This window comes from Oncorhynchus tshawytscha, linkage group LG11, assembly GCF_018296145.1.
Source record: "Oncorhynchus tshawytscha isolate Ot180627B linkage group LG11, Otsh_v2.0, whole genome shotgun sequence".
NCBI lineage: Eukaryota > Metazoa > Chordata > Actinopteri > Salmoniformes > Salmonidae > Oncorhynchus > Oncorhynchus tshawytscha.
This window is the reverse complement of record NC_056439.1, coordinates 19,862,637-19,876,580: the sequence shown is the minus strand read 5'-3', so window position 1 is coordinate 19,876,580 and position 13,944 is coordinate 19,862,637. Positions and strand designations below refer to the sequence as shown.

Below are 13,944 nucleotides of genomic sequence, written 5' to 3'. Positions count from 1 at the left end.
TGCATGAGAACAGACAAACCTCTCACTCCTGACATGTCCATAGGGAGGCTGGGGAAGGCAGTGTGGTGTGGTGCGACACGGCGTAGCTCCGTGTTTTGTCATGCCTACCCGCAGAGCTGTCATGAGGAAAGAAACAGCGTGACCATGTTGATTAGGGTAACCTTTTGGGCAAGGAGTGGAAATATGCTGTCAGCTCATTACAAAAATACATAAGCTCTCACATTCAATTACTCACTTAGCAAAGGTAGATTAGTTGAAGGTGGCTGCCAACACTGTGGCTTTTCTGAGGTCAGCTGGAATCACTGTAATCAGACGAGTTCGGGCGCCGGAGCTATATCACTTTCTACCCCTTCTTCGTTCTCTCCTTCCGTCCTCCCTCCTCCATCTATACCCGGAACCCTCAATACCCTCTGATTCAACTCACCTGAAAACATCTACAAATATTTACACTTCAGTGTTTTTTCTCCCTTTAAGTCTAATGTGAATTTCATAGTTCAGGAAACATCACACAGGTTTGTCGGCTCATGATATTCTGTGTGTGTGTGTGTGTGTGTGTGTGTGTGTGTGTGTGTGTGTGTGTGTGTGTGTGTGTGTGTGTGTGTGTGTGTGTGTGTGTGTGTGTGTGTGTGTGTGTGTGTGTGTGTGTGTGTGTGTGTGTGTGTGTGTGTGTGTCAAATCTGACTTCATGTGCACATAATGAAGCAAAACTCATGAACACCCACACGGGGAGGGCCCTATATCAGCAGATGTGGAAGTGTGAACCCTCCCCTGACTATGAATCACAAATCACAGAGAGGTCCTCGCGTTAAACCCCCGCCACCCACAACTGAGCTCTTCTTCGACTCACATACACACATACACCTGATCTCCCCTGGACTCTCAACCTCTCCGGGGTTCCCGTCTGACATTCCCAACCCTTCCTGTTCCCGAGCCCTCCAACGCTACCCTGTTCCAAAAGGGATCAAATCTGTTAATGCCTGACAGGGCCTGTAAACTAGCTGTCCATCACTGGGCCTGGCTGACGGCTGTTATGACTGCAGTGAGGTGATGTGGTGCTCCGCTTTCGCTTTCGCTGCAGCCAAGACCGACTCTCTAACAGACAGACTCACAGAGACGCTGCTGCTATGATTACCGTGGCTTTGACTTCATATACATGGGATGTGTCCCAAATGGTTTCCTTTTCCCCATTTGGTGCAATATGGGCCCAGGTCAAAGTAGTGCACTACATAGGGGATAGGGTGTCATTTGGGATGCTTCCATGTTGGTTCTATGAGGAATTGGAAAGAGGGAAAGGGGGTATTAGATACTGTAGATATCACTAGACAGGATATGAATCAAGAGAATGTCAGTGTGTATGGCATCATATTCCCTATGTAGCGCACTGCTTTTGACCAGAACTTTATGGGCCATGGTCAAAAATAGAGCACTATATAGGGAATATGGTGCCATTTGGGACACAAAATGAGGCAGAGGCTATCTCAGCTATTTGAGATGTTTTTTAGAGTAATTGTCTGTCTCAGCAATTTAGATTGGAGGTTGAGACGTATGATGATGGCATGGTTTTGATTTAGGAGATCTCTCCGAAATTGAAAAATATGTTATATTATTATGCATCAACACATCAAATTATTATGTACATTTTGAAAACATAGGAGCTTTTTATAAATTCACTTTGTTGTAGAACAACAGCTTTGTTTATAATACAATTATATTAATTGATGGTAAATAACTACATAATCATCTGACTGATTTAAAATGTATCAATGATCAGTTTCATTAGTAAGTCAGAATGTGACTTTACTTCATTGACCCAAAAGAAGTGATTGGCTTTATCCATGTTGTTACACCTCTGGCCCACAAGGGGGCAGCTCCAACACAGCTATTCACTGTGAATCATCTCCACCTGCGTCCAAAATGGCACCCTATTGTAGTGCACTTTTTTTGACCAGGGTCCATAGGCTTCTATTCAAAATTAGTGCACTATAATGGGAATAGGGTGCCATTTGGGACTTAAAATAAGTGTTCCTTCTATACTTAAGAATTCCTGTTACAGTACCAGAGACGCTGGCCATTGCTCTTCTGAAGAAGATTTGATATTCTTAGTGGTTTTAGGCTGCGTTTAAACAGGCAGACCAATTTTGATATTTCTTTCCACTAATTGGTCTTTTGACCAATCACATCAGATCTTTTCATATTAGATCTTTCGTAGAGCTGATCTAATTGAAAAAAAATCTGAATTGAGCCACCTGTGTAAACGCAGCCATGTTGGCATCGAATATTTAGGACAATTAGTTTTTCCTTACCATGTAACTATATGGTAATAATCTATAACTATGGCCGAGATTTGCAGAGAGTTTTCCCTGTTCTGGCCCCACACGGTCATGAAAAAACTATGGCCCTAAGTATAGTAACTCTGAGGAAACAAATATAAAAACATCTATATTACAATGTACAGCATCATACTCATGTCACTAACTGTTTATAGCCCAGGTTAGCCTTGTGAACCCCAAGACCAAGGGGAGGCAGGCAAATCTAATGCAACAGTCAATTGGAGTCTACTCCCTGCATGTCGGTACTAGCCCAACACAGCTGTTCCCGGGTGGACTGGACGACCTCTCTCTCGCTGCATTTACATCTCCTGGGGAAACCAATGACGGATGGGTTGAAAGATACACTACATGACCAAAAGTATGTGGACACCTGCTTGTCGAACATCTCATTCAAACATCATGGGCATTAAACTAATTCCAAAATAATGCGCTTCAGCACTTGGCAGTCCCGTTCTGTGAGCTTGTGTTGGCCTACCACTTAGCCGTTGTTAACAGCATTTACAGTTGACCAGGCCAGCTCTAGTAGGGCAGACATTTGACAAACTGACTTGTTGAAAAGGTGGCATCCTATGACGGGGCCACATTGAAAGACACTGAGCTCTTCAGTAGGGTCAGTGTTTCTCTATTGAGATTGCATGGCTGTCTGCTCAGTTTTTATACCGCTGTCAGTAACGAGTGTGGCTGAAATAGACGCATTCACTCATTTGAAGGGGTGTCCACATACTTTTGTAAATATATTGTAGCAATGTTAAATGCTGCTCCTCACTCCAAAAATAGGACATCTTGTATGTTTGTCATTATGTGATGATGCGCTATTAATCATATACAGTAAATGTTTTTGATCATATTCATTCTTTTTTTAAAGGGAGTCAAGTCAGATAAAAAAATGTTGTTTGTGGATTTTGGAAATGTTTGCAGGATACGCTGTTTTTCCTCCTGTCCATATGAACAGACATAATTGACATGCAGACTCAAAATGATTGAGGCTTGGAAAATCAAACATAGAAAACGACAGTACATGGCCTTTTAACATACAAGGGTACATGCTATTCTGTTTTATTATATGTATTCATCTCCATGTAAAGTTAGTGTTTCAATGTTCCAAAGCTCAAGGTAGCGTTGAGTTTAGAAATCTTTTACATGTGACCTGTGTGCACCATGTAACTTACCAGCCAAAAAAAGCATTTACATGACTTACTTTCTGTCCGGTAGAAAAAATGTTCATGCAATCATTTGTTTTCAGTTCCCTCAGCATTTGATATAAACCACAGGCTAGTTTGAATTTTAAGTATATAAATGGGCTTAATAGTATTTAGAGGAAAAACACAGATTAATCAGATGTGGACATGTTTATTATGTTCTACTGTGTTTTAGTCCAGGAGCGGCTATTATCAGATAGCAGACAGCGTGTGTGTGCGTGTGTGCGTGTGTGTGTGTGTGTGTGTGTGTGTGTGTGTGTGTGTGTGTGTGTGTGTGTGTGTGTGTGTGTGTGTGTGTGTGTGTGTGTGTGTGTGTGTGTGTGTGTGTGTGTGTGTGTGTGTGTGTGTGTGTGTGTGTGTGTGTGTGTGTGTGCGTGCGTGCGTGCGTGCGTGTGTGCGTGCGTGTGTGTGTGTGCACGCTTGCGCATGTGTGTACATGTTTTTCTGCCTTAACGGGACCAGAATGTCCTGACAAGTCACCAGAATGTCCTGAAGGTAGGGAAACTAAACAAGACTTTTTCATGTCCTTATTTTGTTAAAATTCAAATTTAGGCTGTGCGTGCGTGTGTGTGTGTGTGTGTGTGTGTGTGTGTGTGTGTGTGTGTGTGTGTGTGTGTGTGTGTGTGTGTGTGTGTGTGTGTGTGTGTGTGTGTGTGTGTGTGTGTGTGTGTGTGTGTGTGTGTGTGTGTGTGTGTGTGTGTGTGTGTGTGTGTGTGTGTGTGTTTGCATTTGCGTGCATGAGTGCGTGCGTATGTGTGGTTGGATGGAGAGAAGAGAGGTCATTCTGTTTTACTTGTGATTTATCCTTCATAATTTCCCAGGACCATAGTTCTGTTGTTGATACAGAGCATCATTTTGATTCATGATCTGAGTAAATAGCGAGTGATTTGCCCTGAAAGAACAAAACACAGACCCTCAAATCACTTGATCATTAATCCACACATTGTTTTATTTACTCCTAGCTCACTCAGCGACCGTGAGGAGAGAGGGACGGGAGAGGGAGGTGGGAGGAGGGGACGGGTGTGTAGGGGAGATGTTGTGAGATGAAAAACAACCATTCCACTGTCAGGCATTTAGTGGAGCTGGCAGTTGGTGGGACGCTGGAGGGGAGAGAGAGAGGGGGGAGGGTTACATTGTATAGTGACATAAATATGCCGGCGTAAGCACTACACAGGCGTGCGTACATAGTAGTGGGTTGTGTCGAGTTGATAGTTGATGGTTCTATGTCTGGATAATGTTGCAGGCCCCACACTACACTATAATGTTGTGTGTGTGTGTGTGTGTGTGTGTGTGTGTGTGTGTGTGTGTGTGTGTGTGTGTGTGTGTGTGTGTGTGTGTGTGTGTGTGTGTGTGTGTGTGTGTGTGTGTGTGTGTGTGTGTGTGTGTGTGTGTGTGTGTGTGTGTGTAGCTGGTCCTGTGCCAGCTACACTCACGGGTTTTAACTTGGGGTGAACACTCTATGCCAGGTTAAAGGGGCATGTACAAATACAGCACCCTCTAAACATGAGCCTGGATTCACCCCACCCCTCTTTCATCCCCCTCTTATCCTCTCAACTCACCCCAGCACATACCTCTAATCCCCCAATTCTCCTCCTCTTTCCCCTGCACCACCCTCCCCCTCTCACCACCATACCCCACTAACCCCCTTTTTACCCCACATTGCCTTGTCCTCACTCAAGTCAATGCCCTCTCCTCTGACTCCCCACACACTCCCCCTAAATCCACACCCCCCTCTTCACCTCCCTCATCCGTCCTTGCCTCCTTGCTCCCCAGGTCCTGTGGGTGGCTGAGTTCAACCCACGGTGGTAATCAGTGGTCAGACCTCGGCCCCTAGCTGTGTATACTAAAACCTTCCTCATCTCCCTCCCTCGGCCTCTAGCTGTGTATACTAGTCCCTTCCCCATCTCCTGCCTGTCTACCCGGGCCCCACCACACACCCCAATTATCCAGCATTCAGCATGAATAGGGGCAGAAAAGCACACATTAGGTAGAGGTATACCTCATCCATATTACTCATGTGTGTTTGGTTTGGCGTGTGGTGGCCACAGCAAAAACATTATGCTCTCTCTCTTTCTTTCTTTCTCTCGCTCTCTATCTCTCTCACTCTATCTCTCTCTTTCTCTCTTTCTCTCACTCTCTATCTCTCTCACTCTCTCTTTCTCTCTCTCTCTCACTCTCTTTCTCTCTCTGCCCCTCTCTATCTCTTTTTCCCTCTCTCTCTCTAAGGTCTTTAAGACCCACAGAATAGCCCCTGATTCCTGAACCTCGTTGCCTCAGAGGGGAGTTGTCTTGAACTTTACGAGCACCACGTTCACCTTTGAGATAAGTGAACGCTGGCAGCGGTTGGTTAGGCTTGACCTGCTGGCTCCCAGATTTAAAGGTCCTTAGCGGTTTAGCAGGGGGCCCGCTGACTAATAGAAGTCAGTCGATGACTGGTGTGCTGCGATGTGTGTGGTGACAGGCAATGTAATTACACGGCTGGTCAGAGAGAACATTACAGTAGTTAAGAGCTTTCAGGCGCTAAACTCAGCTATAAAAGGATCCTTACAATTAAGTATTTGTTTATCATCTCCAATGGTGGCATTGGATGTGTGTGTGTGTGTGTGTGTGTGTGTGTGTGTGTGTGTGTGTGTGTGTGTGTGTGTGTGTGTGTGTGTGTGTGTGTGTGTGTGTGTGTGTGTGTGTGTGTGTGTGTGTGTGTGTGTGTGTGTGTGTGTGTGTGTGTGTGTGTACGCTCAGCCCTAATCTAGCCTTAAGGCAAAGGTGATTCTGAAAGGAACAGGCCTTTTCAGCTGGCTGGGAGAGGGGAAGGGAGAGAGAGAGAGACAGCGAGAGAGAGAGCGAGAGAGAGGGGGAGCGAAAGCGAGAGAATGAGACAGAGAGCGAGAGAGCGAGACAGAAAGCAAGAGAGCGAGAGAGGGGGAGAGAGCGAGACAGAGAGCGAGACAGAGAGCGAGACAGAGAGCGAGACAGAGAGGGGGAGAGAGCGAGAGAGCGAGAGAGCGAGAGAGCGAGACAGAGAGCGAGCGAGAGAGAGAGAGAGTCCAGCACAAAACAAAAACAAACACCAAACCACACGTCATCCCAGTGAAATATGGTAATAATATAGTAGAAAGTTTACATTTGTAAAAATATGCATTATTTGTCTTAACTTTCATTCGGAGGTCCTGCCTGCCATGATGAGGCCATTTTACAGTATGTCTATGGAAGTGGACCACAGAGCAGGCCAACACCCTTGTCTATCTTTAGACCGACCAGGGAATCCACCCAAGAGCTGTCAGTCCAGAGGCCAAATCACCCAGCACTATGACTCTCCAGACCCCATGTACTAATAACATTAGAGCTGGGGCCCTCGGGGCTGATACAGTATGATACGGGGAGTATATACATCAGCTTTCAACATCACAGGGCAGAGAGAAAGGCTTATGTAAGAGAAACTTGTCCACAGAATGGCTGGACGCGAGAGCCAGAGAGCCTAGCTCTCACTTCAAAACATAGCGACACTTCTGAGGGAAAAATAGAAAATAAAGAGAGAGGTTTTCTCTAAACGCTTGCAAAGGAGCAAAGATTTATCTTCTCTGAGAGTTAACTCAATACCTAATTTTTCTTGGACTCCACCTCTATTTTTGCAAGTGCCGGGAACGATGCATAAAAGAGGTCCCAAAAAAATGATTGTTTCAGAGAGAAAAAAGTAGCATTAAATTTGTGAAATAGAAAATTACTGCTCATGAAAAAAAGCATTGATTAATGACTGTGGCTGGCCCTGTGTTTTGTATATTTCACTGGCGCCCTGCGCTGCAACACTTTATAAATCACAGCTGGACATACTGTATAAGGGATCATTAGGAATATGTGTTGTGTTTCATGGTCTATAGTATGGACGAATCTTTAAGTACCTGCTCAGGACCTCCTCTAATCTGTTTTAAACTGTCACTTTAGGAGTCCTGCAGTTATTTTCCCCATATTAAATCTATCTCTGGAAATACTCAACCAGATAGTAACTATCACAGAATTAAATATAACTTAAATATAACAGAATTATAGGATCTCTTTGGTACCTATCTTGGAAAATTTGGTGGGTTGGAAAATCAAACTGACCACTTGGAAATTTGATTAGAATAATTATGCCCTTGATTGAATTATTAAAATTAGATTTAAAACATAATGTTTATTTTAGGGATTAGTAGAGGTAATGCAGTGGGTGTTACTTGATGATAGTCTTAGATTATGTAGCAGTGAAATACTGAAGCTAATGACAATCATTAGCAAGATACAATCATAAGGATGAAATCATTATTGCACGCATTGCTTAAATGATTATAGTTATCCCAAAGGACTAATCAAATGTTCACATAATGTAGACTTTAGGAATTTCCATGTTTCTATCTAGGGATTAAAAAGTGTTCCGAATCATTCAAAGGATTCCACATATTAGACGATGGTGCAAAATAAAAGCTCGACTCTCCAATACAATTCCTGCATATTTATTGCTATCACACTGTTCTTCCAAAATATAGAGAAGTATAATGTGTACCAGTTGCCATCGACCCTGATTTTAAATGACTGTATCAAACCTTGATAGGTACTTTCACTGCACTCTGATATATACTGTACTTTCAATCTACACTGATAAAAAAATCCATATCTGTCATCTTAGACCAAATAATATTCCTATATTGTGTCTATGTATCTTCTATTACCTTTAAATACCTCATCTACAAATTGAGATGCAAAACAGCCTGGTGTAGACGCAGGGCACACAGCATGGGAACCCGTTTACATTACCCCTCATATCAGATCCCAGCTTGCCCCTTTAATAAGAAATCAATGCATTTCAATATAAATCAATGTCAGTACCTGCTATGCCAAACCAGCACATGGGTAAAATTGAGGATTGTGGAGGGTCTGTCGGTGTATATATCATGATTTTATATGGTGTCATTTCCATGAGGTAATGACAGGGGATAATATATTTGATTTGTGTGGCGTGAACGTGTGTGGGTCTGGGGGTTTTGTAAGGAGTAGGGAGGGACACACAGTGTGATCAACGCTCTTAGAAAGAATACCCCTTTTTGGTTTCAGGTAGAACTTTTTGGGGTTCCATGTAGAAAACACTGGGGAAAGGGTTCTATATGGAGCCCAATAGGCCCGGCTCTATGATGACATGCCTGAGGGGGGGGAGCATTTTAAGTCACAACTAGAATTGCTTTTGAGCCCTATTAAAACAAGATAGATTGGTCCTACTGCTGTTCAAATGTACACTTATATATCTGAAATGTAGCCATACACATCAACAAACGTTGTTTTATATAATAACACAAGAAAGATGTGTGCCACGCTACAACATACAAGCGTATCCGAAATGCAGCCGTAGCTGCCGTAGGCCTACACATAATTTGCGTCTACCAGCACGCACAACTCGACGCCCTACCTGGAACCAAAAAGGGTTATTTGAAGGGTTCCCTTATGGGGACAGGTTCTAGATGGCACTTTTTTTTCTACATATATGGGATCTTAATTTTGAACCAGGTTGCTACAGCAGGAAAATAATAATGCAGCAACAGGAAATTATAATATTTTTATGTGAATTATCATGTGGATTAGAATGAATTTACATGTTTTGTTGTAGGGGTTGATACATTTTTCGTTAGGGAAAATCAAGTCTGAAATTTGAAAGTGGAAATTACATACCTTAGAAGTCTTATTAAACCTTGAATAGACTAGAAAAAAGTTTTCATTTCCTGCCATGAAGGAAAATCCCTGCAACAACAGGATGATCAAGTTGAGATACAGCATCTGTAAGAGTGTACAGAAAGGACAAAACAATAATGACTGCCTATGACGTATATTATAATGTCGTTTGTAGCTGTAAGACAAATATTACAATGTCTTAGCATTAGGGGGCTATAGTAAAGAGATACCAAAATGTGAGCTTTGAAGCAGCTCCTCATAGCATTTTACCATCTTGTTGCATAAACTCATAGAAATCATACAAATGTAAACAATTTTAAAGGTCAAGTGGAGCTGTTTTTTTTGTGAAGGGTGATTTGACCGTGGAAGACGGAAAATATAGATCTCTAACCCAAAATTCCATTACCTAGCATTGCTGTTAAATATGGTATTGAAATGTAAATTGGGCATGCATTCCTGATCAGTTTTCCTATATTTCATTGTAGGCCTATGGAAATAAGCACTCCACTTTTCAACACTAGGCATATATAGATATAATATAACACAATTAGGACTAACATCAATGGTAAGACACCGACAATAATTGGTATTTGGTAATACACAAAAACCTAAAATATAAGTGAGTAACACCATATAACAACGTAACAATTGCAACGCCTTTCCATGTACACTAGTTGACACTGTTAGATATTAGGGCTGGTGTAGACATGGGGGAATTAAGATAAATGTTATAAATTGTGTATGACATAGACATACTGATAAGCTTTGACTATCACTAACATGCAATATGGAAAACGGTTTGAATCAGGTATGTAAATCGCTTTGAATTGCAAATTAAAGGGGCAATCCGTGATTTGTACATTTTTTTTACACTCCCAGCATGGTGTGGGGCTGAAGTTTAATTCGTTATTTTATTTTCTACAAAATAATTCACCATCGAATTTGATTACCAGCCCTCCCATATATGACCGGTATTATGAGCTACCTCCTGTGTATTACAATGGATCTCCCTTATTCCGTGTGAGAAAACATGACTTGAGAAGCTGACCCATCATTTGTACAATATCTTGTCTAAAACGGTTGATTATTTACTTTTAGTGAGTTGTGTAGGATATTTAATGTTGTCTGAGGTGAATTTAGGTTGGTAGTTTTTGGGATTCATTCCTGACCAAATTGTTAGTTATTCGATCACCTGTGAATTGACAGAAAAGGTCGATATATCAGCTGGTGGTGAAGTTCACTGAAACATAACTAATGTTATCATTAGGCTAAAAAGACAACTGTTGGTTTGTCAAATTCATGAAAAAGGCAACGAAAAAAACATATAGCCTATGTTATGAACATTTTTTTGACGACAACACCTGTTGTTTTGAGTATGTTGGTGATAGATTCATCTTTGCTGTTGTAAACGAAATAATTTGTGCTTTTGATCATGATTTTTGATACATTTAATTAAACGGGGACAAAAAAATAGCTCGTGAACAGTTTTAGTATTCGAAAATATATATTTTCCCAGCGTATATTTTTGCCACATCCAAGGTTTAATTTATGCGCATGGGTCGAGAATAATTTAATGTGTTTTCTACCAATACGACACATTCTAGTAAATGTTATAAGACTAGAAGCTCCATATCACCTGTACCATTGATGACTTCTCCATCAAGTAACCCACTACTATGCAAGCATTATTTCTACGCAAAAGTGTGTATTTTGCGGTGCGTCTGTTTTCAATTGACTTGCATCTGGGAAACAACCAACTAATGTAAATCGATAGCATTTTAATTTCCAAAATGACTAGATAATATTATTATAAATAGAAAAATACATTCATTGAAAAGAGACAAACGAAATAGAGATGATTCAGATATGATTTAATGTATATTCATTCTTACTGTAATTGTCGTTAATTGCAACATATAGACAAAACGTTTCAGTCAAAATCCCCAAAACACGCCTGTTGGTAAAGAGTTGACAAATATACTTCAGTCCATTTATCTTATAAAGGTTGCCCCCGTCTAGTAAGCTCTAAAATATATTCTCCCATTGATGTAGTTTCAGAATATTCCTCGCAGTAAATCGTGATGATGAATAGACCACGCAAGTATAATAAAACAATATCAGATTTATAACATTTAGTAATATCCATATGAGATGTCATGTCAGATCGCAAAGTATTGAGACACGACAGAAAATTGGTCCAGGCTCCTTGCACACCACATCTTCGAGATGGTATGCATAACATTACACTTTAAATTAAATATAAATAGCCTACCCCCATAGCAATAATAAAAAGTAATATTTACTATACAACTGTGCAACATCATGGCAACACATTTCATTACTTCAGTCCACATGACATTTACACTATGTACAAAAAGTCAAAATCTTGTATGTATTGGTGTGGATGTGCAAGATTTGCGCATATATGCAACCAACGGTCTTTTCTCGTTTTGTGTTAGACCAACATCAGCTGTCAGAATCCACGTCACTTTTGCTTTCCTCGGTTTTTTCTGTGGGTATTTTCGTCGATTTGTTCCATTTCTGTGAGTTTTCAGACTCTTCCGAGGACGACCTTTTCTGCCTTCTCCATTTCGCTCGTCTGTTTTTGAACCACACCTATGCGAAAATAAAAGATACAATATTTGTAATTTGTATGAAATATTTGTTAGACCGTGTTGTAGAGTAATTGTAAGGTAATTTGGGCTTAATCGAATATATTTCTGGCACTAGAAAGACGTGAACGATTGCTTTTACTATGTGCGTATAACGCTTGGATAGAATGTGTCCTTTCACGTAGGCCTATGAGCGTAATTTTTTTACAAGGTGCAACGAACGTTCTGTGTTGATACCCATATTTTTTTTTCATTAAATAATGGAGAGATTATTCACAGGCATTCTGAAAATTAACGCAGCCTAATGTCTATAGGGAGATGGAGCGCAAGCAACACTGCATCGTGCATGCACTCACCTCGACCTTCTCCTCACGTAGATGCACTTTCCGCGCGAGCTGTTCCCGTGTGCCGACGTCAGGGTACTTGGTCTCCTGAAAAAGGTTTTCCAGAGCCTCAAGCTGCTCGTCGGTGAAGATGGTTCGGTGTCTCCGCTTACGTCGGCAGTGGAGCTGGTTCAAGAGCTGGAGCTCGGTCCGAGACAAGGTGCCCACGTTCATATAGGACATCATCTGGTGCGGGACGGGAGAGATGAGCACGGAGCCCGTGCTGTCATAACCTACATGAAGAAATAAATAAAGATTACATTACATTAGGGGAAAAAATCCTCAGTGAGGCAATTAATTTCGCACCACACCCAATGGGCCTGCAGACAAAATCACAAATTAACCAAACGAAAAAACAACTGAGCACTAACCCAAAAACAACACTTTTACACATCTATGACATAGCCTACTCATCCCATGTTCCCACCTACACAAAGTTTAGCACACAAACTATTTCAGTTAATACGTAAAAGTTCAACTGAATTAGAATAGGCTATACCACAGATATGCTTCTTAGATAGGCTATATAGGCACCAAAATTACTGTCTTTGTAATGTTGCGCAATGGGCGCATTTCTTAAATTGACACACCAACCAATCTTCAATATATCTACCATCCCCTATAAACATAACGTTTTAACTTTTAAGTGTCATTACAGACAGCGTTATATTGTCCATCACCAATGGAACATGCAGCGTTTTTATATTTTAAAAGGGGCAACCTACCTGTTGGAATACATGGGCACTGTTGCGAGCCGAGGGTTGGGATAGCGCTGCAGCACGCAGGGCCATTGGGGCCCTGCAAATGCAGTTGTCCGTAATAATAGTTATTATATCCTATTCTAGTCCCGTTCACCGCCTGCATCCCCGGGGGAGAAGGTCCAGTTGCGTGCGAGTAGAGTCCATTGTAATCGGTAGCAGTGTAGATGGAATCCGTGAGGTTAGAGAACACCACCGGGGGATTCCGATGGAGGAGCACCGAGTCCTTGCAAGTGGGTCTCCCGGCCAGGATACTGTCGATACTGAACATACCAGCGGGCATCACCGATACGTGAAAAGGGAGATAAAATGCGTTGCTTTTTAAAAGTCCTAAATTCGGTGTAGGTCAGGAGAAAGTCCGTAAAAAGTTCCTAAATATGGGTCATAACATCGAGTTTGTTGACTTTGGCGTGTTTCTCTCGCGTTGGACCGACTCCGGTGGATGCGTTCTGACTGAGGCTTCACTAACTTGTTTTCGTGGTCCACTTGAACTCCAGCCCGATTATATGCTCGGCTGACGTCACCGACCAGTTGCGCCTGTGCTGGAGGAGCGGATGACAAACCGAGAGCAGAGATTGGCTGATTTTAGGTTTACCTCACAACGGTGTGAAAGGCACAGATCTGTGTATTGAGAATTAATTCAATTAAGCTAATCCGTACTATTTGCAGACTTTTGAAACAAACCACCCAACTCAGTGCTATGTCAGCCGTGAGGGTTAATTGTAGGCTACAAGGTAAGATAATCAGGTTAATTTCATTGTCAGCAAAGGGATTGGTAAACGTATTCCCTGTGAAATCATTAACGTTATTGAAGAATCAGATATTGCTTCTTGTCAAATCTATCTATATGCTATATGCATTGTAGCTGTAACGTTTTATCTAGACTACATCGATTTGTGAAACTGTGTGTGTGTGTGTGTGTGTGTGTGTGTGTGTGTGTGTGTGTGTGTGTGTGTGTGTGTGTGTGTGTG

General features: G+C 41.8%; 1 protein-coding gene across 3 annotated transcripts; it reads right to left on the bottom strand.

The window, feature by feature from the left end:
* Positions 1-4,475: 4,475 nt before the first annotated feature.
* On the bottom strand, positions 4,476-13,462 carry gsc (goosecoid). 3 transcript variants are annotated; one of them, XM_042329900.1, is made up of 4 exons: positions 12,941-13,462; positions 12,189-12,448; positions 9,221-9,325; positions 4,476-4,629 (listed from the first exon to the last, which is right to left on the bottom strand). In XM_042329900.1, exons 1-4 carry the CDS (start codon positions 13,254-13,256, stop codon positions 4,603-4,605), a joined length of 708 nt encoding a protein of 235 aa, XP_042185834.1. In that variant the 5' UTR covers positions 13,257-13,462; the 3' UTR covers positions 4,476-4,602. The 3 variants fall into 3 exon arrangements, with proteins under 3 accessions (XP_042185834.1, XP_024293743.1, XP_024293744.1); XM_024437975.2 differs by lacking the exon at positions 4,476-4,629 and having other exon boundaries at positions 8,957-9,325; XM_024437976.2 differs by lacking the exons at positions 4,476-4,629; positions 9,221-9,325 and adding an exon at positions 11,071-11,836 and having other exon boundaries at positions 12,941-13,461.
* Positions 13,463-13,944: the final 482 nt, after the last annotated feature.

What these genes read in the sequence shown, in the direction of transcription:
- gsc (XM_024437975.2), bottom strand. Translation starts at nt 13,256, where the DNA reads ATGCCCGCTGGTATGTTCAGTATCGACAGTATCCTGGCCGGGAGACCC. An exon ending in GTGCCCATGTATTCCAACAG is followed by an intron (nt 12,449 to 12,940) that starts GTAGGTTGCCCC and finishes TTCTTCATGTAG; the next exon opens with GTTATGACAGCACGGGCTCC. An exon ending in TACGTGAGGAGAAGGTCGAG is followed by an intron (nt 9,326 to 12,188) that starts GTGAGTGCATGC and finishes ACACTCTTACAG; the next exon opens with ATGCTGTATCTCAACTTGAT.